Raw genomic sequence first — 22,828 nt, 5'->3', positions numbered from 1 at the left:
CTTTTTATAATAATGTATGAGCAGTCTCCGAAGACCAGAGGCAAAAATGCTATTGTTTACATTTCCTTTTTCTAATCGCTGTTAGAAGTGGCTAAAATAAAACAAACCAAAATTATAAATTCAATATTTTTTTATCAAAACACCAAAGAATTTAGCTTTGTTAGTGCTAATTCTATGGGGGGAAAGGGGAATCTATATTTATTTTATTTCAGGGGTTAGTGTTTTAGACTTTCTTGAAAAGTGAATGCTTAATCCCTTCATAAGTTTTTTTAAGCATATCTTGGTGTCCCCATAACTTTCTCAGTAACATTTCTAGCATCCAAACCTCTTTCCTCATTTATCTTCCTTCCTTCGCAGTTCAGGATGCTGCACTACACCACTCGTGTGTCATTGTGTTCCCAGCCATCTCTAAAATAACGGCTGGTGACCTTCAAGCTGTTAGCCATATAAAATACAAGCCCTTATTTGGTATAATTTATTTGACACCTGTGTTTGTCTGGCCAACTGCATAGATCACAGTAAACCACAGGCACACAATTTCATTTATGCCAGGAAGATAAAATGCTTCCTCCCAGAGCTGCTATAGGATAAGCTGGCCCTTATATAACTTTCATCTGGTCATATGTAGTGGAAACAGGGAGTCAGAGAACCATTCAGCTCTGCTGGTATTTTGACAACTCAGCTAATCCATCTGAACCTCAGCAGCCCCTCCAGTTCTAAAATTCTCCATCCTACTTTTGGACATGGGGTAAAATGACCCAGAGTCAAAATGGCACAATCTTGACAAACAGTCAGACTACAGAGGGCAAATAATTGCTAAAATATTCACAAACCTTTATATTACATTTAGTCTGTAGAACAATCTGAAAGACTCACTTGAACAGCCATAGTATGCTCTTAATTTGGCTTAAAGCCTTGATAAATCCTTGGTTAAAGTACAATTAATGCCCTGGCCGTTTGGCTCAGCGGTTAGAGTGTTGGCCCACGGACCAGAGAGTCCTGGGTTCTGTTCCCGCTAAGGGCACATACCTTGGTTGTGGTTTGTCCCTGGCCCCGGTTGGGGTCGTGTGGGTGGCAACCACTCAATGTGTCTCTCTCATGTCGATGTTTCTCTCTCTCTTCCTTCCTCTCTCCCTCCCGCTCTATCTGAAGATAAATGCAAAAATGTCCTCAGATGAGGATAAAAAATTAAATTAAGTTAAAAAATAAAGTACAATTAATATATCCAATGCATCCTATATATGACAGAAGATACCTCAGAATATATTCTCCAAGTTATGTATTTTATATAAAAGGTTGATCAAAGACCCCAGATTTGCATGCCTTAAATATTAACATTTTTTAATCACTACAAAAACCAGACACAGGTTTCCATGAAATCAGGGTAGGCTTTGTATTAATCCCTTTCCCATTCTGAAGACACTAAATGGGAAGCAAAGAGGAGTAATTTTCTCAGGTTTTACTTCTCCCTGAAATAAATGTTGAACTCAGGTGCTGGCATGAGTATTTGCAGTGTGGACATCAATATACTGTCTTTCAGTGAGTCTCTTTCCACATTAGGACCAGCCCTGCCCTTTGCCCACACTTGCCAGTGTTTTCAATGCCATCACTGTAAAATGCCCAGTCCTCTCTCCCTCCTGCCTTCTCTCATTGTGTCCTTCTTTTCAGAGATCAACAATAAGATGCTCTATTATGGGGAGGAGCAGGAGCTTAGCCCTGAGGAAATCTCTGAGAAGCTGGTGCTGGCCCAGAAGATGCTGGAGGAGATCAGAAGCCGGCCGCCATTCTTCACTCACCGAGAGCTCGCCGATGAAGAGGCAGATGAAGCTCATGAATGTAGGTATTCAACTCCTATAGCCCGGCACATGTCTGCTTTCTCTGTGGGTCCAGGAAAGGACACTGAGACACCGGGCAACATTTAGTCAAAACAATCAATTCGCAATATTCAGGGCTATTTAGAACTTACATGTGGCCTTGGGCAATCATTCAGCACCCCTTGACTATGTGACCACAATTTTTAGATCCAGGCCTAACCTTAAGCTTTTGAAAAACAACTGAAGTTGGACAAGGAATCTATAGAATTTTTACTCTTGAAGAGAATAAATAGGGACTTAGCAGTTGGTGAAAACAAATGAAGCAGGGGAAGGAAGGCTAATGGGAACCAATTCCCAGAATTACAGTAAGGAAAATTATGTTAAGAAGCCAATAAAGCTACAAGCTCATCAACATTCATGTTCTGAGGTTCATGAATGACTTTTAATCTCAATGGGAATTTAACATTTCCTTTAATGATGCATGTAGACATCAAATCACAGTAGCAATAGGGAAACTCTAAGTTGGTCTCTATATCAGTTTTCAATTACTATCTAATAATCCATCCAAAAATATTCATTTAAAACAATAACCATTTATTTGCTCATGATTTCATGGGTTGGCAACTGGGCTAGACTCAACCTGGACAGCTCATCTCTGCTCCATGTGGCATGGTTGAGCTCACTCATGTGTCCAGGGCCTCAGCTGAGATGGCTGGCTTTCTTCCTCCATGTCTTATGTTCAAGGAAGCTAGCCTAGGCTTGTTGCTGCTTTCCAAGAGGGCAAGAATGGAAAGTGTAAAGTCTCTTTAGACCTAGCCTTGGAATCCAACAATGCCATATCTAGTCCATTGGTCAAGACAAGCCCAGATTCAAGGGGTAAGGAAATAGACTCCACTCTTGATGGGAAGAATTGCAAAGCATTTGTGCCATTTTAATCTACACAATCAACAAAAGAAACCACAGGTTTACATATCATATTTTAGCTGTTGCTATTATTTCAAAACATTAAGTTTATCAATAATTCACAATTATAGTAGTTATTAGACCTGCCTCTAAATCTTATTATTTATTGCATTAATAAAGAAGCACATATATTATTATATTACCAACTTGTTTTTTAATATATTGGCTTCCTTTTTAATTCTAGGTATTTGATTTTATGCATTTTAATGAACATTATAAGAAGGGATCTGAGGGTTTTACTAGATTATAAAGGGTCCTGTAGCATAGAAAGGATGAGGAACACCTGCACTAGATCATTTTTCGGCAACTGTCCCTATCAATTTCTGCAAACACTTAATGTGAACACTCTAGAAGAGAAATATTCTTATCATAAAGGCATATTATGATAGCAAACATATAAAGTGATAGAAATCGTTAAACTAAAGTAGAGTCTCAGGCCCCATTTCTGAGTCAAGATGAAGCTGCCCATCTTGGAATTTAACAAGACTGCCCTGGGGCAATGGGCCCAGTCACATCTCTCACCTAGTCACCTTCTAGCTAGTGAAGGCATTTCAACCACTTTCTTTACTCAACCATGAACTTGTGTCATCTGCTCATGGTGACCAAAGAAAATACAAAACCTGAGCAAGACAGCCTGATATTACCTAGAGGAAAAATGGAATTAAGGCACATAGTTAATGTATGTAACTTGGATTATGGAACTAAGACACACACAAAGTTTAAGCATATAACATTGCCATTTAATCTTTTCACCCAAAATGATGATTTAGGTTTGCCCTAAAGGAGCTAACTAACTAAAAATGGTTGCCTGGAGAGAATACAGAAAATGAATGGTTATAAACATCATTTGTCAGTAAAAGACAATAATATTGGTTACTTTAATAAATCCCCTTTGTATGGTAAAATCAGAAATCTGGGTAATACTGAACACAGCATAATGACAAGGTTTCCACATAAAACATAATCTCAATAGGAAAGCTAATCAAACCTGTCTTTTGACTGACTGCCATCCAGGGGCTGTCAAACCCTATGAAATAGCATTTTTTTTTTTTTTACTTCAAATATAAAACTTGGGTTTATTTTGTGAATAGCCCTGTCAATCTCTATTGCTAAAGGTGGAATAGCCTGACAAGTTTGCATCTTTGCTGAATGCTGGATGGAATGGGAGGAGACAGGAGAAGTCCAGACTGAGTTTCCATGTTATTTTTCTTCCCAGTGTTGAGCCAGGCTGAGAGTTGGCAGCGGCGGCACAATGATACCCGCTCTCTGTTTCCTGTGGTCCTGGAGCAGCTGGATGACTACAATGCTAAGTTGTCAGACCTCCAGGAATCACTTGACCAGGCCCTTGACCATATCAGGGATGCAGAAGATATGAACAGAGCCACAGCAGCCAGGCAACGGGACCATGAGGTACAGTGGACACTCTAACTGTAAATACATTTCAGACATAAATAACACAAATTTATGCCAAAAGGGTACCGTTGGTACACAATATTTTAAAATACTGGCACATTTAAATATTTATATTTTTATTTTATTTTACTTATTTATTCATTTATTTTGTTAATCCTCACCCAAGGATATTTTTTCATCAATTTTTAGATAGAGTGGAAGGAAGGGAGGGAGGGAAGGAGAGAGAGGGAGAAAGAGAGAGAGTGAGAGAGAGAGAAAGAAACATCTATGTGAGAGAGATACATCAATTGGTTCCTTCCAGCAGAACCCCAACTGGGGCCAGGGATTGAACCCAGAACCCAGTTACGAGCCCTTGACTAGGAATCAAACTTGTGACCCTTTAGTCTGAGGGCTGACACTCTAAACGCTGAGCCAAACAAACTGGCCAGGGCTAAATATTTATATTTTTAAATGTTTGCACATTTTTTGCCACTGTAATTTGTTAATGCAAATGTATACAACTAAAATCAAGTTGAAACCATTAGAATTGTTTAGCTTTTGCGTTGATAAGAATGCAGTCGTTCTTGGTGCTTAGGTCCGCCAGGTATGCATGTGTTGCTCTTGCAAGTAACTAAGTATTGCACTATTCCTTTACCTAACTTTTCTTTATACTGAGAGCACCAGAGCACCAAAGCAACCCAGGATCATGTTCCTGTAAGGATGTGTGTAGTGTTTGGAAAAGCATGATAAGTCTCACAGCCAGGCTGCCCAGCAGCTGCAGACATAGGGAGTCTAATTCAAGCCGAGGTCACGCAAAGACAAAGAGGTGAGGAAAATTCCAGATGTGCCTGAGCTTGCAAAAGGCAGTTATCCTTATAGGTCCAGGATTTGTGTACACCCACCCATCCAGGGCCAAGCAATGCATGCACTCACAATCACCACCGTCGAGAGGAGTCATGTGATAAGAAGACATGCATCTTTGGACGTATTGTAAATATTAGAGTGAAAAAATAGGAAACAGCTGTGAGCAAACTCATTAACTTAGTTATGTTTATTTTTATGATTGGCAAAATTGACTTAAATTAGGATCTCTACCCTGATTTTCAGTCACCACTATCTCTCAGTAAGTCCTTAGAAAATGCCCTAAATAAAAGTAAATTACTCTTATCACCACCGTTTTCTAATTACAGCTATCCCTTAGCCAATATTTTTTAGAATAATAGTGGTGAAGATACCATTCTTTGTTAAGCAAATGCATGATTATTTTACGCAACAATATTACAACACAAAATAATAATTTCTTCAAGTAGATTTCAAGAGCATTACTGGGACTCATCCTTATTCTTGAATTTCCCCTTTCCCACCTCCCACATCTAGTCAACCACAGGATCCTGCCAATTTTACCATAGGAATATTTTTACCTCTCTTTTCTCTTTTCTATTTCTCTACCTCTCTAGTTTGGGACTTCATTTCTCAATAAAGATAGCTTCCTCCTCTCTCTCCTGCATTTTTACTCCCTTCCAACCCATCCTCCCCATCCGGCCAGAGCGGCCCACCTAATCACGACTACTTTTTGCTCTACTAAAAGCCTTCATTTTCTCCTTATCACCTATGGCAGTGCCATGGACACTCCAGCTTGTGAACCATTTAGCACAGCGATTTTCAGCCTTTTTCATCTCATGGCACACATAAACTAATTACTGAAATTCCGTGGCACACCAGAAATATATTATTTTTTTGCTGATCTGACAAATATATATATATATTTGTGTTGGCTGCTGTCATTTTTTTATTTGACAGTCTAAGGGAAAAGAGGTCAGTGCCCCTGACCAAATAGCCAGGTGTTGTATGTTTCAAAAATTCTTGCAGCACACCAGTGCACCTTATTCGGCACACCGGTTGGAAACCACTGACCCAGTGAATCATAAAATAAGTTTTGAGTGCTGTAACCAGCATTTTTTTAAAGGGGAGGAAAAAAGAAGTAAAATAGAATAGAAAATATCCACGTACATAACCTAGAGTAAGGAACGGCTTCATCACATTTCTATTTTACTTATGTATGTTTATTGGATTGCAACATAAAGTGCATTTTTTACTGTGGGTCATGGTTAAAAACATGTGAAAGACACTGTTCTGTGGGATAGTCCATGCTGTTTCACATGGCTTCACATGTTCTCCCATGTTTCTCATGTTCTCCCATGGGCCCGCGCCAGCCTCCTCAGCCCTGCCTCTTGCCATTTGCCTGCTTCCCATGTTCAGTGCAGACAGTCTCACTAGCAATAATGCCATATGCCTGAAAAGCAGATTTCTTTTCTTCCTTACCTGGATAACCCCAGGTATCACCTGTTCAAGGAGGCTGACCCCACCCTCCCAGATTAGCAGGAGCTCATCTTCAGCAATCTCATAGCACTGCTTGTGCCCATCTCGTCCTGTATTGTGGCATCTGTTAATGGACCTGCCTCGCCTACTCAGCCTAAGTATTTTAATTTCACCAGTTATCATAACCCCCAAATACCAGTCTTCATTACAACACCAAAAAAAAAAAAAGCATTTTGATGTGTATCAAGTAGCCACAGAATGAATAATTATGTATTTATTTCCTATCCTACTCCCAATGCCAAAGGGTAGCAGCATGATAAGAATCTTTATCAGATGGATATAAGGATATAAAATTCTGTATTTCAAAAGTAGGTTAAATACTCTTTAAAAGCACTGTTTAGAGAACCTCATAAGCCAAAGCTCTGCCTTTCCAGGACTGTTTCTATCATTTTTAAAGATTGAGAAACTTTTTTTTTTATTTGTGAAATGGATACTGGCATGCAGAATAGTGCTAATTACGGCATTTTCATAATTATTTGATTCCAAAACTTTCTTTTGTTCAAGTTGACCATCTTTCCATGGGAATATCTTTGTTTCAAAGCTAATTTTATTCATTCTATCTAATGTTACATATAATAAGTGAGGGAAACTCTCTAACTTGAAGCATATCATTTTCCAACTACTGCAAATGAACTTACCATGCAGGGCTGAGTACCTCAGGGTGTTAGCATTGTCCCTAAAGGCAACCCAGACTCAAGGGTTTCCGGATGGGGTCATTTCTCAGACTCTGTAAAAATACAACTGCTCTGAGAGAGCTAAATAATACCAACATTTTTCGCCTCCCATTCTTATATACTTTGAAATATTGCTTTTGTGCAGAGCTGTATAATTACTCCTTGTGGAGATAAGAATAATTAACCCCAGATAGTCACACTGTATTAAGCTTGATAGATATTGAGGGGAAATTGATTTTTTTTAATGTTCTTGCATTAAGAGATGTGCAAATGGGATTCTTTCTTGTCCCTAGAGCTTTATCTTCCCCTGTGGCAACATATTTGGAGAAGATGAACTCCATCTTCCTTTCCACTAAATCAGGAAAGACTTCAGGAAGCAAAAAAGACATTAAGATGAACTTAAGTTTTAATGTATGTCCTGCTGTATCTGGGCTTCTGTAATTATTTCTAGAATATCCTAGATTATATCATAGCTTATATATTTCAACCCCAACTTAAATTACTGTTTCTAAAGTAACTTTAACTCATTTTTTACTCAGACTGTAAAATGAGTCTTTTACTTTTTCTTCGCAAAGTTTCATTATGTGTTGCTTTCAAACTCGGAACTCATTTGAAGCTCCATAGTATTTCTTCAGAATCACAACATCCCTGCCCCATAGTGAAGGTGGAAATTAAAGCATTCATCAAAAATATAATAGCAGCTCCTCAAAAATTCTGAGCACCTACCATAATAAGCTCAGAGTGGGAGAAAGCAAGGTCACAATGTCATGATTTGATAATAAAGCTGTTTTAAATCTCCTAAAGGACATTAAGATTGTTTCGTATATGCTTTATTCCTACTCAAATGAGTTATTTGTGCTATGATAAATACTTTTGAATCAGTTCATTTTCCAATTATTGCATATAGAGAGCCTACATTCAACCCTATGTTCATGGTTCCACTTTACACTGACGAAGAAGAGTCAAGTGTTAACTCTGAGATGATGATATTTTAAGTAATATTCACAATTACATACTTCAAAACTCCAAAGATGCTTCCTTTTGTTATCTTCATACCATAAATGAGAAAACTGAGCATTCAAAGGGTAGAATTCCCCAAATTTGCACAGCAATTAGGTGGTGGGGCTGAGATTGGAACCCAGATCTGTGTGGGTACAAAGACAATGAGTTGACGTTGACCACTGTCCCTGATGCTTTCTCTAAAGCCGTCTTTTATTCTTTGTCTTTTGCTCTTTCTTTCTATAGAAACAACATGAAAAAGTGAGGGGACACATGGATGCGGTGAACGCCTCCCTGAGGACATCTTTGGACTCTCTGGTAATGCCCCGTCTGACCCTTGCAGAACTTGATGATATAATAAAGGTAAGAACACATGTGACTTGTTTGTGTTTGCATTGATAGCAGATTAAAACAGCAGCTCAGCGTCACAAAATAATTTAATCCAATTCGAACCTATCAAGTTAGCTGGCATTATAAAAATAAAATCAGGTGACTGAATTTTTTAGTTTCTCTCATTGAACAGTGGCCACTGACCATATATGGCTACTTAAATTTAAATTTAAATGATTTTAAATTAAATTAACATTGTATTTTCTTAGTCACATTAGCCACAGTTCAAGTGCTCAATAGCGCCACGTGTGTGTAGTGGCTACTATAGTGCACAGCACAGAGAGCATCACAGAAAGTTCTGTTGAAAGTGCAGCTCTAGGTCCATCCTACTCATTCTTTACTCATAAGTTGTGTGTTTAATAAAGCTGGCAGTCAAAATCAATAAATGTCATACTTCTCAAAGTAGAAAGTTTCCAATTAAATGCAGTGAACCAAGCCATCACCAAATTACTCTTAGCTCATTTTATTACCTTTGAAAGGATATCATTTTAAAGTCATCTGATTACCATCTCATTCTCTCAGCACCAAGCTCCGGGTCTTCCTCTCCATCCCTACTCCCATCACCGTCCTTAGATCAAAATCCAGATGGATGAGCTCACCGGCTCTCAGACCTCCAGCTCCTTGAATTCCTGTTAAACAAGCTATTCCTCCGGTCCACCTTTGTTATCCCTCTTATGGCCATACCCAGGTCTTGTCATCAATAACAGTACCTCCTCCCAAATCCCAGTTTCAAGCACCTCCCTCCTTGAGTACCATCTTTTCTCTCACTCACTCTAGAATGCCCACTCCAACAATTTTCTGGCCACGTGGAGACCTTCACTTCAGTTATCTTCTCATATCCTCTCTTTCCTCCTTAAGCAGCTAAAATTATCAACATAATTATTCTTTGCAAACACCCTTAACTTCCATACTATGCCCCTACTGTACTCACCTGAGAATTATAACCCCATATCTCCCAATAAACTCAAGTACCCCCAGCACCGTGACCATATTAGGGCAGCTAACATGACTGGTGTGAAAACCACATCCTCTTCTATAAGTCTGGCTGGTGAATTTGCTTCATGCTTCACTAAAGATTAAGAACAAAGAGAAATCCCCTCGTAATTCCTCCCCAAGTCTACCAGTGCACGTGCATCTGTATCCAGATGTCTACTTTCCTTCCTGTAATAAATAGTAAAAGTGTCTCTTCTCCCATCAAAGCCCCATTTCTCCACCTGTTTTCTAATCCTATCTTTCCTCACCTTGAAAACAGAGTAACAGGGTATGGCTCCTGAAAGCAGTCTGTCTCTCTGTCTCTCTTCTGATTCACCCAGTTCTTATTCTTCACTGGATCATTACTGCCAACATACAGACATGTTCTACTATTATGTACATATTTTATACTTCTGGTCTTTTATTTCATGATTTGGAGATAGCTGAAATAATAATAATAGTAATAATAATAATAATTCTTTGCTCAAACATTTGAATGCTTACTATATGTAAGCCTATTAAATAGGGCAGGAATTTAGAACCTGCTGTCAAGCTTAGAATTTTTTTAAAATTTATCTTTATTGTTGAAAGTATTACAGATGTCCCCCCTTTTTTCTCTCATTGACCTGCTCCTCCCAACTCCTGTCCCCCTCTCGCCTTCCCCATACTATTGTCTGTGTCCATTGGTTCTACATATATGCATATAAATTCCCCTCTAATTTCCTCCTCATTGCTATTCTCAGCCTCAGAGCAAAAGACCTCAAGTCATTTCCAGTTGCCGTTTGCATCCCTGCCCCAGTTCCACACTGTCTACTGTACTCAACCCACTCCAAATGGGCGTCCATGCCACTCCACCGAGGCTGTGCTTGACCAAGTCACCAGCAACCTGAGCATAGCCGAACCATGGTTGCATCTCTCTTCTCAGCATCCTCAGCCTCACATTGTTAACCCTCCCTCCTTATTTAAAGATCCTGTCCTGGCTCCTCCAGTACCCCACTCACCTGCTCTCCTCCCACCTCATTGGCCATTCCTTCCCAGCCTTTCTTGCTGGCTTCACTGCTGCACGTCCTCTCTGTGGTAAACATTTTAGGCTCTGCAGGCCACATACAACTGCTCTCCCTGATTCTTTTCTTGGTTTTTGTTCGTTTTATTCATTACAACTCCTTAAAAATGTAAAAAAATGTTCTTAGTCAGGAGCTATATAAAAACAGGCTTCGGGCCGTACTTGGCATTGGGTGCAGTTGATCCCTGCTCTGGATGATGCATGGCTCAGTACTCAGTCCTGGGCCCTCCTTGCTATTTATACTCTCTCCCTAGTTAATCCCATTGAATTGCATGACTTTAAAAATCAATTATATGCATTATGTCACAATTTATACCTCTGACTCTGATACCTTCACAGAGTTTCAAACTCTTACATCCAAATGCTTAATTGACGTTTTCAAGTAAGAACTCAGAGTGGTTTGTAGCACAATCACAAATTCTTTGTTATTTTTTTAATCCTCACCCAAGGATACTTTTTCCATTTATCTTCAGATAGAATGAGAGGCCGGGAGGGAGAGAAGAAAGAGAGAAATATCGGTGTGAGAGAGACACATTAACTGGCTGCCTCCAGCATGACCCCGATCAGGGCGGGGACCAAACTGCAACTGAGGTACATGCCCTTGACCGGAACTGAACCTGCGACTCTTTGGTCCACAGGGCGATTCTCCTGAGCCAAACCAGCCAGGACTCTTTTTAGTAGTAGTAGTAGTAGTAGTAGTAGTAGTAGTATTAGTAGTAGTATTTTATTATTGACTCTATCACAGCTGTCCCCCATTTTCTCCTCCTTTGCCTCTCTCCACCCAGACCCCACCCCTCCTAGGCCTTCACCACATTATTGTCTGTGTCCGTGGGCTATGCATATGTGCATATATACTCATTGGTTGATCTCTTCTTGTACTTCCACCCTCCTCCCCTCTGAGATCTGTCACTCTGTTCCATTTATCCATGCCTTTGGTTCTGTTTTGTTCGTCAGTTTATTTTGTTCTTTAGATTCAACATATAAGTGTGATCACGTGGTACTTGTCTTGCTCTGATTGGCTTATTTCGGTAGCATAATACTCTCCAGGTTCATCCATGCTGTCTCAAAGGGTAAGAGTTCCTTCTTGCCCTGGCCTGTGTTGCTCAATTGTTAGAGCGTCAGCCCATTCATCGAAGGGTCATAGGTTCAATTTCCAGTCAAGGGCACATACCTGGGTTGCAGCTTCAATTCCTAGCCCCAGTCAGGGCCTGTGTGGCAGGCAACCAACTGATGTGTCTCTCTCACATCAATATTTCTCTCTCTCCTTTTCCTCCCTTCCTCCCTTTCACTCTCTCTAAAAATCAATGGAAAAAATACCCTCAGGTGAGGATTAATGTACTGAACTCACCCTGTAGAGGTTAGGGATAGCTGCACAAAGGACATGATATTTGAGCTGAATTTGGAAGGATAAATTGAATTTTTCCAGATGGATCAGACAGAAAGAAGGGACCAGTATTCCACATACAGGGAAAATAGTATGTGCAAGGACACAGGGGCCAGGAAAATTCTGGAGCATTAAAACCACAATTAGTTGCTCAAGTTTGGACCATAGGGTGTAGTAAGGTGAGGAGTGGCGAGAAGTGAAATTGGTGTGAGAGGAGGGGTCAGCTGATGAAGACATGCTAAGGCATTGGATTTGTACCCGCAAAACAATGGCTGATTTTAAATAGGGAAATAACATAATCAGATTTCTTTAATAGAAAGATCAGCGTTCCTGCAGGATAGCAGAGAAGGAATGGGAAGACTAAAAGACTGGGCTGAGAGAGAGGAGTTAGATTTCTCATGGAGAAAAGGGCTGAGGAACACCAGCTTTTAAGGTCTCTTTTCTGACCAGAAAATAAGAGACCAACTAGGAGAGAGCAATGTCACAGAAGCTAACTTTCTTTTGTTTAGTTGTGTTTTATTTTCAGATCAGAGATGGCAGAGTATGTCTGAATGCTAGGGAAGCAATCAGTAGAGAAGAAGTAGTTGAAGATGCAAGAGAAATAGATAAATATCTATTTATTGTAGGCTCAGGTACACCTGGCCTGAAATTTACTAAACATCATAATGAGGAATAATAGAGATTATCTTCTGATGCTCCCTAGGAAAAATGTTTTAAGGTTTGTTTTTTTTAATCCAACTCATTTTTTTTTCCCAAATAATTTCTTTAGAACGCCTCAGGGATTTATGCTGAAATAGATGGAGCCAGAAATGAACTACAAGGAAAGCTATCCAACCTAACTAACCTCAGTCATAGTTTAGTCCAAGAAGCTGTTGACCATGCATACAACCTTCAACAAGAGGCTAATGAACTTAGCAGGTAATATCCTGGTTTTAGAAATGCAAATATCTACATGGGCTAATTAACTTATTTTTATTCAATTCTGTATGCCAGAGTTACTGGGATTAAGTGTTAGCAGGTTGGTTTGAGGGTTGGGTTTGCTTTTCTATTTGTTTATTGATGGCCAGTCTGAGAACCAATCATTTTTTATTATAATTGCTTTGGGGAGACAATTTTTCAGTTAACAAAAACTTGTCAGATCTTAGACCTGTGTTTTGGGTGAGGGGTTCTGTTTCACAGTTATTAATAGGATGACCTAATGCATTTTGCTTAGAGGCGTAACTGTTGCAAAAATTATTGTCAAATAAATCAGATCCCTTTATGAGGTCTAAATCTACCATCATTGCCTCTTTATTTCATAGGCAGCATTAGCTTTCCACACTTCAGTGTCTTAAGTAAAGCTGGTTGGAACTTGGCAATACAACTGACTTCAAGTAAATATTCTCAACACTGCACAATGCCCAACAGGATCTATTGATTTCGACACCTGTTAAAAGAAAAATCAATGAACAATTTTTCTCATAGTATTTAGAAAAGAGTCATGCACCCCTTGGGCACTCAATTAATGTTAATTGAAATGTACTGAAAGATTGGAAGTGAACTCATGACCTTGAAATAATAGATAAATAATGAGAATTATAGAGAAAGGACTGCAAATCTGGCAATTAGAAACGAGAATCAGTAAAAGTCAGGAACAAAATAAGAACCAATAGTATACTTCTGTTCAAAACTTAAATCACTTTTTTATTCCTGATTGCCAAAAAAAAAAAAGGCAATAAAATGGAGCTTGGATAAAATACTATTTTGGAAGCCTGAAACACCAATCAGAAAGAATATATGTACCCCTATGTTTATAGTAGCACTATTTACGATAGCTAAGATCTGGAAACAGCCCAAGTGTCCATCAGTAGGTGAGTGGATAAAAAAGTATGGTACATACACACAATGGAACATTATGTAGCTGTAAGAAAGAAAGATCTTGTATCCTTTGAGATGACATGGAGGGTTCTGAAGAGTATCATGCTAAGCGAACTAAGCCAATCAGAGAAAGAGAAATACCACATGATCTCACTTATTTGTGGAATATAATGAACAAAAAAAGCTGATCAACAAAACAAACCCAAAGACATAGAAAAGAATATGGTTCATACTGTCAAACCTCAGAGGAGAGGGGCAGGAGGTGAGGGGTCGGGGAGGGATGAGATAAACAAACAAACAAAATACTGCTTTGGATGATATGCTGTATTGGTAGAATATTATTTTTGAGATCCTCCCATGGCACTTTTCAAATTCTTTGCTCAGTGTAATAACCACCATACTGACTGGGATCCCAGCACACATCTTCTCTAAATGTCACTCTGCAACGAACAGTGTTCTATCAGGATTCTAAGTTATCACATGGTTTACCTGAAATCACCCTGAAGTCCCTTTTGTGTTTAGGATATTTCTGACTAAATATATGCAGGGAACCATCCAAATTTATAGACATATTTTATTCAAAATGTGAACATTCCTCAACCTCTATCCGGGTGCCCAATGATTTGCATGTTGTACCTCGAAGAAGAGATCAACATGATTCATCAAGAAGCATCCATTTCAAAAGCACATTTTATTTTGTATAGTGATGTAGTACCTGTTTTGTGCTTAGTAATAAAAACAAGTAACAAAGGCTTTGTTTCAAGCTCTTTGGTGACATCTTGTCACTCTAACCAGCAAAATACTAAAATATTAATAAATATTTGTAAAACATTATTTCTTTCATCTTTAAAAAAAAAAAAAAACTTCTGCAGGTTTTACTTTCGGGGCCATTTCTAAGAACAAGGGGTTGAGGGGAGGAAGAAGTGGCAAGATCAGAATTACCTCTGCAGAGCAGGGCTGCATGTCTTTCATGGGCCCTGAGTACTTTTGCCTCTGTGGGCCCCTTCCTCCGTAAAACGTTAAAAATATATGTCATGACTGCCTTATTATAAAAATTAATGTAATCATTACCCTCTTTTTTTGTCCTGATTAAAAAACTTATATGCAAACATTTTTGTGGGCCCCTACTCTTCCTCATGGATAAGTAAGCCCTGCTGCAGAGGAGTCAGAATAATGATGGACTTGAACAAAACAGAAGAAAGTAGCCAAGGAAATACAGAGGCAGTCACTCTGGGCCTTAGAGAGCATATAAGAACTGAAACTGGACAGAGGAGCAATTGACTGAGCTCAGTGGGTTAGGGCATTTGAAGAGATGAGCCAGCATGGGATCTGCAGTCTCATATACCTGGTAACAGAGAATATTCTGGAAGTTACTGAGGGATTAATAGATACTACTCACCAGTGTTTGGAACTAAGAAAAAAAGGTAGAAGTGGTGGGTTTATAACTAAGCAAAATTGGGACAAATAACTGAGTATGAACTGCAGAAAGGGGGTGGCCATGTTAGGAAGTATTTGTCAATAAAATGAATGATTGACTAGTTTGAAATTCCGGTTCAGGAAATACCTAAGGTATAAAAATAAAGCATGATGTTTACCGGGTGCCAGGCAGGGTACCAATCATTTCACATATTTTGCCCCTGCTGTACCTCACATCAATAATCCTCTGAGGCATATCCTGTTATCAACACCTGTGTGAGTGTCCGGTGTGTGACAAATACTCAATAAATATTAGATGAACCTTACAGAGGCCAGAAAGGGGCAAAGGCAGAGAATGTGTTGTATCGGACAGAGGTGGGGTGAGTATGAATGGAGATGTGTGAGTAAGGGGCAGCTGGGCCTCAGGAGTGAGACAAACCTTACCGATGTGTGCCCTGGCAAGCCATGTCCCCTCTCTCGGAGCTGTACTTGCTTCTGTGAAAAGGGAACATGATATTCTGGTAATGAATGTGGTGAGTAATAAAGACATAATATATGGAACAGCACTAACTCAGTATCTGCACATAAATGCTCCACGCATGTCATTCCCCTCGTTAAGGAAATATATGATCTATTATGTAAAAGAAATAGGGCCATATAAGAAGAGAGGAAAATAAAGTTGAATAAATAGTAAAACCAGCTGATACCTAACACCATGCTGAGTTTGCACACCCCCGCTGAGAGCCTTGGTTTCTTTAATGGAAAGGGAGAGAGCATTGTTGATCTGGGTAAGTAGTAGATGGGGATGATTTTGGGGTCATCCCTCTGCCTGACCACCACCACATAAACCTTTACTTAAAGAGGTGTAGAAGGCTGTTGTTAAATCATCATTTCCTTTTCCTATGGCTACTGCCAGGCAAGCAGCTGCTATGAAGTCAAAAGGAGCTGGTTTTGGAGTCACCAAAGGCAGAGGAATTCAGAGGAGATGAGCCTCTAGGAAAGGAGTTAGGAAAACATTGTCGAGCCAGGTGACTTTGAACAGGAAGTGTCTGTGGTCCTGAAAATATTCCAGTCAAGCCCTAAAAATGGTCCTGTTTCCCAAGAGGCAAGATGGAAAAATAATGACAAGTTTGTTCATTAACAGGAATTTACACAGTTCAGATATGAATGGGCTGGTTCAGAAGGCTTTGGATGCTTCAAATGTCTATGAAAATATTGCCAATTATGTTAGTGAAGCCAACGATACAGCAGAATTGGCTTTGAACATCACTGACCAAATTTACGATGTGAGTATTCACTTATTTTGAAGTTCATTTTATGTTGCCTTTTCCAAGATATGACTTTTCAGTTTTCTAATGTCATCTCTTGATCTTCCAATGTAATACAAATGGCAGAAAGAGCAGAACTAAGAAAAGACCATTTTATTTATGTTATGAATGTTTCAATAGTGCAAGTTCTTCAAGATGTGCCCTACTCCAGACAGCAAATGTCAGTTTGTTGAAGACACGATCCCTGAATAAAACATATTTAAGACTAGTTCCTGGTGATAGAGAATATGTTTTATGCAGACATTCATATTTTTTTCTTTTTTTTTAAATTTATTTCCCAATTAAAGTTAACATACAATATTATATTCGTTTTGGTATGTAACATATTGATTAGACATTTATATACCTTATGAAGTGATCAGCCCTAAGTCCAGTACCCACCTGGCATCATGCATGGTTATTACAATATTATTGACTATATTCCCAATACTATACTTTACATCTCTGTGACTATTTTTATAACTGGCAACTTTTACTTTTTAATCTCTTTCACTTTTTGATTTTTTTAACTCAAAACTTGTTTGCTGATGGCTTCTACACAACAAACACTTTGGTGGTGACTCAGCCAGGCACTATTCTTGGTTCACTGAATTTTCCTCAAAAAACTTTTATTCTGAAAACACTGAGGACATTATTGTCTCATGTTCACCTTTGAACTTCAAAGGTGAACCATGAAAATGAAGCTATATGAATTTTGTTTGATATTTAGCAGATAAACTGCATCATCTAAATTCTAAAGTCATGAATAGCTCTTCTGCATTCATTCTTACTCTCTCCACTCAATTCCTTTGTAGGCTGTGAGTGGGATCGACACTCAAATCATCTACCATAAAGATGAAAGTGAGAACCTCCTCATTCAAGCCAGACAACTGCAAACAAGGGCAGATTCCAGTAAGTATCTCCACTTTCCCAGCCTCCTTCTGGTTTATAACGCTTTCCCCCTTTCAAACAATATTTCTGCATGTAGACAGATTTCAAAATTCTAGGATTAAAGAATAAGTGATATTTCAACTGAATAATACACTAATGGCTCCTGCTCAGAGTCAAGGTGTAACAAAGCAAAGATTAGATATTTTAAAATAAATTGTGGGTAAAAATAAATAAATATATAAAACCTTTTGCCTGGCCAGTGTGGTTCAGTGGATTGAGCATCATCCCATGGACTGAGAGAGAGGTCCTATTCGATTCCATCAGGGCATATGCCTGGGTTGCAGGCTCAATCCCCACTAGGGGGCATGCAAGAGGCAGGTGATCCATGTTTCTCTTTCCCATCCATGTTTCTATCTCTCCCTTACTCTCTCTGAAAAAAAAAAAAATACATTTTTTTAAAAAAACACCTATTATATAGTAAAACATGTGGTGGATATTCTTGCTAATCAAATAGACTAATTAATAGAAACTTACTATAAATACCCATTTCTAGAGAAATGATGCCATAAAACACACTTAACGCTAAAACTAGAAAGCACATATTTATTCTTTCTTGGACAATTCAGAAGGTTCCTAAAAATTTCACCAATGATGACCCATTAAGGTCATCACTGTGAGGGTTGGGAGGACAGGGTACCACAAAGCCTTTGGTTATTTGCTCTTTCTTGTAGTTTGTGTTTTTCAAGTTTACTGTAGTTAGGACAAGCTTAATGACCATGGGGAAGGAAGCATTTTCAAAGGCTGGTGTTTACATCTGCTGATGCAAGTACCCCCAGGAGTGGGAGAGGGAGGAGAAAATGAGAGTGAATCATTTTAGTCAATTTTGAATCTTGCAAGTTACTCTTAAAAACAATTGAATTGAATAAGAATTTCACTGAACCCTATTCATCTCTGAGGTAATGAATTCATTTCTAAGGATATTTGAGCATTGACTAATGAGATTGGAAATCCATTATCTAGCTAACTTCTAATTACCACCTAAAAACAAAGGCCAAGCTTGAAACTGAAAACTTTGTGTAATTTTATCAGAGCAATTAATCTCAAGTCTAACTGTGCTTTTTTATGTTAACAAAGAAATACATGGAAAATAAATGCATTTGTTTTTTATAAGCAGAACATTTAACTATTTAATTATCATAAACTAAGCATTATTTTGTCTTTGGATAAACAAAGGCAATAAAAATGCTATTAAGTTTTGCGATTCTAAGTAATTATATAAGTGCAGTCTTGAATATACTCTTTAGAAAAGAATTAGAGTAGCCACAGTAAAGAATTTGATTAATAGTAAAATTGTTTTGTTTTGTTTTTGTTTTTATCATCCTCACCCGAGGACACTTTTTCGTTTTTTGTTCAGATAGAGTGGGAGGAAGAGAGAGAGAGGGAGAAACATCGACGTGAAAGGGACACATAGAGTGGTTGCCACCCGCATGACCAGCTAGGGCTGGGGACAAACTGCAACGGAGGTACTGGCTCCTGGCGAGAACCGAACCTGGGTCTCTCTGGACCGCAGGTCGATGCTCTAACCGCTGAGCCAAACCGGCCAGGGCAATAGTAAAATATTTTTAAGTAAATGTATCTATGTATTGTTTTTGTTTCATGTGATATAAGAACCAGAATATGCAGATCTTCATGATTCAATGACTTAAATCCTTTATTCTCCTTGATAATTTGCAAGGTATTTTCTCAATCCTGTGCTTATTGAGTTATTGAACCTCATTAAAGCAATTTTTCTATTTTGGGAATTATATCTCTTCAAATTTCCATCTTTTTTATATAGATAAATCTCTCTGTATCAATCTTCTTGAATATATTGTAGATTTTGTCACCTATTTCATGATCTTGTTTGGTTAAACCCCTTCATTTTTTTATTTGTAAAAGGGACACTGAAGGGAAGTTAGGACTGTGTGGCTAAGAACTTGTCTCCCTTTAAACAATACACATGTTTGTGATATAAATTTAAATTTCAAGTTGAGCCATATTCATCTACTGAGTTACATTATAATTTCAGATTACTGTTAATTTATATCCAAATGACTGTCAATGGTCAATCATCTTCATTTTCTTCCTTCTATTCATTGTGAAATAGTTAGCAATTTATAATAAACTAGGGAAGCAGCTATTTAAAGAAAGATTCTATTGACTTCATTTGTAAAATTAAAAAAAAATGTTTATGTAAAATAATAAGTTCCAAATAGAACACACTTTTTATGAAACGTTTCTTCTTATAAACATCCAGCCCAAAATAGATTTTTTTCTCCTATTTTTATCAAGAGCTCCAAATCTAGAGTTAAATACATCCTTTCTCAGTATATCAGCCAGTGTTGTTTGTAGTCACAAGACCCAAAAGAAAGAGAAGAAAAAGGTTTTTTGTACCGCAATATTCAAAAAGTGAAGTCAAAAGAGGGAGAGAGAGTGCAACTACAAAGCATGTTTAAACCCCTCCTTGAATTCTGGAAAATTCTTGGCACTGCCCAGAGGAAATAAGAAAGAAATGCTTGTACTTTAGTTACATTGTACTTGGTGACAGGATCAACTAAGCACCACCCATTGTATACCCATTATTCACGTGTGGGAAAAAAGATAAACTGAACAATAAACCAAGCATACCAGACTATAATTTTTAAAAAATAAGTACACCATGGTAGAGTACATATTTACAAACCCACAGCAAATTTTAAAAAAGCATATAATGGGAACGGAAAAAATATTTTTCTGTTTATCAAGAAGCATTAATTCCTTGACGCTTTGTAAAGTAAACAAAGATAAACCCAATATTTTGGAGAAGCTGATCCTTCAGTTGAGATGGCAGGTTGTTATGTCCTGACTTGTTTGGATTTGTCCAAGATAACCTAGTTTAGGGACTATGCTACAAGGACACTTTCAAGAATAATTTTATAAGAAAAAGACTATCAAAACTGAAACAAGAAAAAAATAGAAAATCTGATAGACTGTGTGTACATACATATTTATAATAAATTTTTTTTTTTTATCCTCACCCGAGGACATTTTTACACTTTTTGTTCAGACAGAGCAGGAGGAGAGAGAGAGAAACATCCATGTGAAAGGGACACATCAAGTGGCTGTCACCCGCACGACCAACCAGGGCTGGGGACAAACTGCAACCAAGGTACACGCCCTTAACGGGAACCGAACCTGGGTCTCTCTGAACCGCAGGCCAATGCTCTAACCGCTGAGCCAAACTGGCCAGGGCTATAATAAATTTAATCAGTAATTTTCTTCCCACAAAGAAACCTCAAGGCATCAATGGATTCCTCCAAACTTTTAAAGAAGAAATAACACCATTCATATATAAATTTTTCTAGAAAATAGAAAAAGAGGAAAGACTCTCAGATTTGCTCCATGAAGCAAACAAAATGTAGATACCAAAATCTGACAAGGACATTATCAAAAATGAAAGTTATATGCCAAATTCTCTCATAAAGAGATATGAAAATCCTGATCGAGATATTAGCAAATCATATCTAGCATACATAAAAATGGTTATACATGACCAAGTTAATTTTATTTCAGATTTCAAGGATAGTTTACCATTTAAAACATTAATAGTAATTCACCACACTCACAAAATACAGAACAAAATTTATATGATTATCTCACTACATGCAGGAAAATTATTTAACAAAATTCAATACCCATTCATGTTTTTTAAAAAACTCATGCCTGGCCAGTGTGGCTCAGTGGATTGAGCATTGTCCCATAGACTGAGAGGTCCAGGTTTGATTCCTGGTCAGGACACGTGCTGGGGTTATGGGCTTGACCCCCTGTAGGGGGACGTGCAGGAGACAGTCGATAGATGTATCTCTCTCACATCGATATTTCTCTCTCCCTTCCTCTCTCTTTTAAAAAAATCAATAAAAACATATAAAAAAACTCATAGCAAACTAGGCATAGACTTAAGCTTTCATAATTCAATAAATAATAATACAATAATATTCAGCAAATTAATACTGAAATTTTGAAAGCTTTCCCACCAAAGATGAAAGCAAGACTGGGAAGCCCCACATTATAAATTCAATGTGTAAAATCCAGTTTAGTTCTATGTATACTAATTAGAAATTAACTTTTTTAAATAGCATCATTTGCAATAGCATAAAATACCTAGCAATAAATCTGATGAAAGATGCTAGGATTTCTACAAGTAAACTGTAATACACTACTGAAAGAAATTAAAGAAGTTCTAAATAAATAAAGATCAAAATGAGAATTTAGATCTAAAGAAGAGTAATTAAAACTGAATTAAGACTCAATTCTGTAAAAATGACAGTTCAGCAAAATTTATCTATAGATTCAATATAATACCAATTAAAGTACCAACACTATATGTAGAATAACTCTAGCATTTCTGTGGAAATGTGTGTGTGGAGGAGGGGGTAAGAATAGCCAGCACAATTTTGAAGAATAATAACAAAGATGGAAGACTTAAATTACCAAGTATCAAGAATAAAGTCTATAGAAATTAAAACAGAGATATAAAAAATATTTAAAATACAGTATTATTTTTTTTAATAAAATTTAAAAACAGACACAACTAACAGTTGTAGAATTCAGAATAGTCGTCATCTTTGGGTAACCACAGAAGTCCCAGGAAACTGTAAGGGTGCTAAGAACACTCCGCGTTCTTGACCTGGACACTGGTTATATTTTGTTCTTGATTTGCAAAAATTCATCAAGGTGTGCAGTTATTTTATTTTATTTTATTTTTAATTTTTTTTTCTTTATTGACTTGAGAGAGAGAGGAAGAGAGAGGGAGAGAGAGATAGAAACATTGATGAGAGAGAACATCGATTGGCCGCCTCCTGCATGCTCCCCACTGGGGATTTGGCCCACAACCTAGGCATGTGCTCTGACTGGAACTGGTAACCTCTTGGTGCGTGGGTCAACACTCAACCACTGAGCGACACCAGCCGGGCAAGGTGTGCATTTATAATGTGTGCCCTTTCCGAGATGTATGCTGTGTATCAATTAAAATTGTGTTAAAACAATTTCGAAAATAAAAGAATTAGCCCTGGCCAGTTTGGCTCAGCGGTTAGAGCGTCGGCCTGCGGTCCGGAGAGACCCGGGTTCGGTTCCCGCTAAGGGCACGTACTTCGGTTGCAGTTTGTCCCCAGCCCTGGTTGGTCGTGCGGGTGGCAGCCACTCGATGTGTCCCTTCACGTCGATGTTTCTCTCTCTCTCTCCCTTCCTCTCTCTCCCTCCCACTCTATCTGTACAAAAAATGGAAAAATATCCTCTGGTGAGGATTAAAA

General features: G+C 38.2%; 1 protein-coding gene across 1 annotated transcript in view; it reads left to right on the top strand.

Annotated features, from left to right (window-relative positions):
• The window catches only part of LAMA4 (laminin subunit alpha 4), a 141,364-nt gene that overhangs the window by 77,915 nt on the left and 40,621 nt on the right, over nucleotides 1-22,828 (top strand). Inside the window, exons 10-15 of the mRNA XM_036249053.1 lie at nucleotides 1,669-1,836; nucleotides 3,994-4,187; nucleotides 8,468-8,584; nucleotides 12,800-12,948; nucleotides 16,448-16,589; nucleotides 17,426-17,522. Of these exons, the coding sequence (XP_036104946.1) occupies nucleotides 1,669-1,836; nucleotides 3,994-4,187; nucleotides 8,468-8,584; nucleotides 12,800-12,948; nucleotides 16,448-16,589; nucleotides 17,426-17,522 (867 nt within the window). The remainder of the gene's footprint in view (nucleotides 1-1,668; nucleotides 1,837-3,993; nucleotides 4,188-8,467; nucleotides 8,585-12,799; nucleotides 12,949-16,447; nucleotides 16,590-17,425; nucleotides 17,523-22,828) is intronic.

The sequence above is a fragment of the Molossus molossus genome, unplaced genomic scaffold (assembly GCF_014108415.1).
Source record: "Molossus molossus isolate mMolMol1 unplaced genomic scaffold, mMolMol1.p scaffold_m16_p_8, whole genome shotgun sequence".
Classification (NCBI taxonomy): Eukaryota; Metazoa; Chordata; class Mammalia; order Chiroptera; family Molossidae; genus Molossus; species Molossus molossus.
This window is presented reverse-complemented; position numbering and strand designations above follow the sequence as displayed.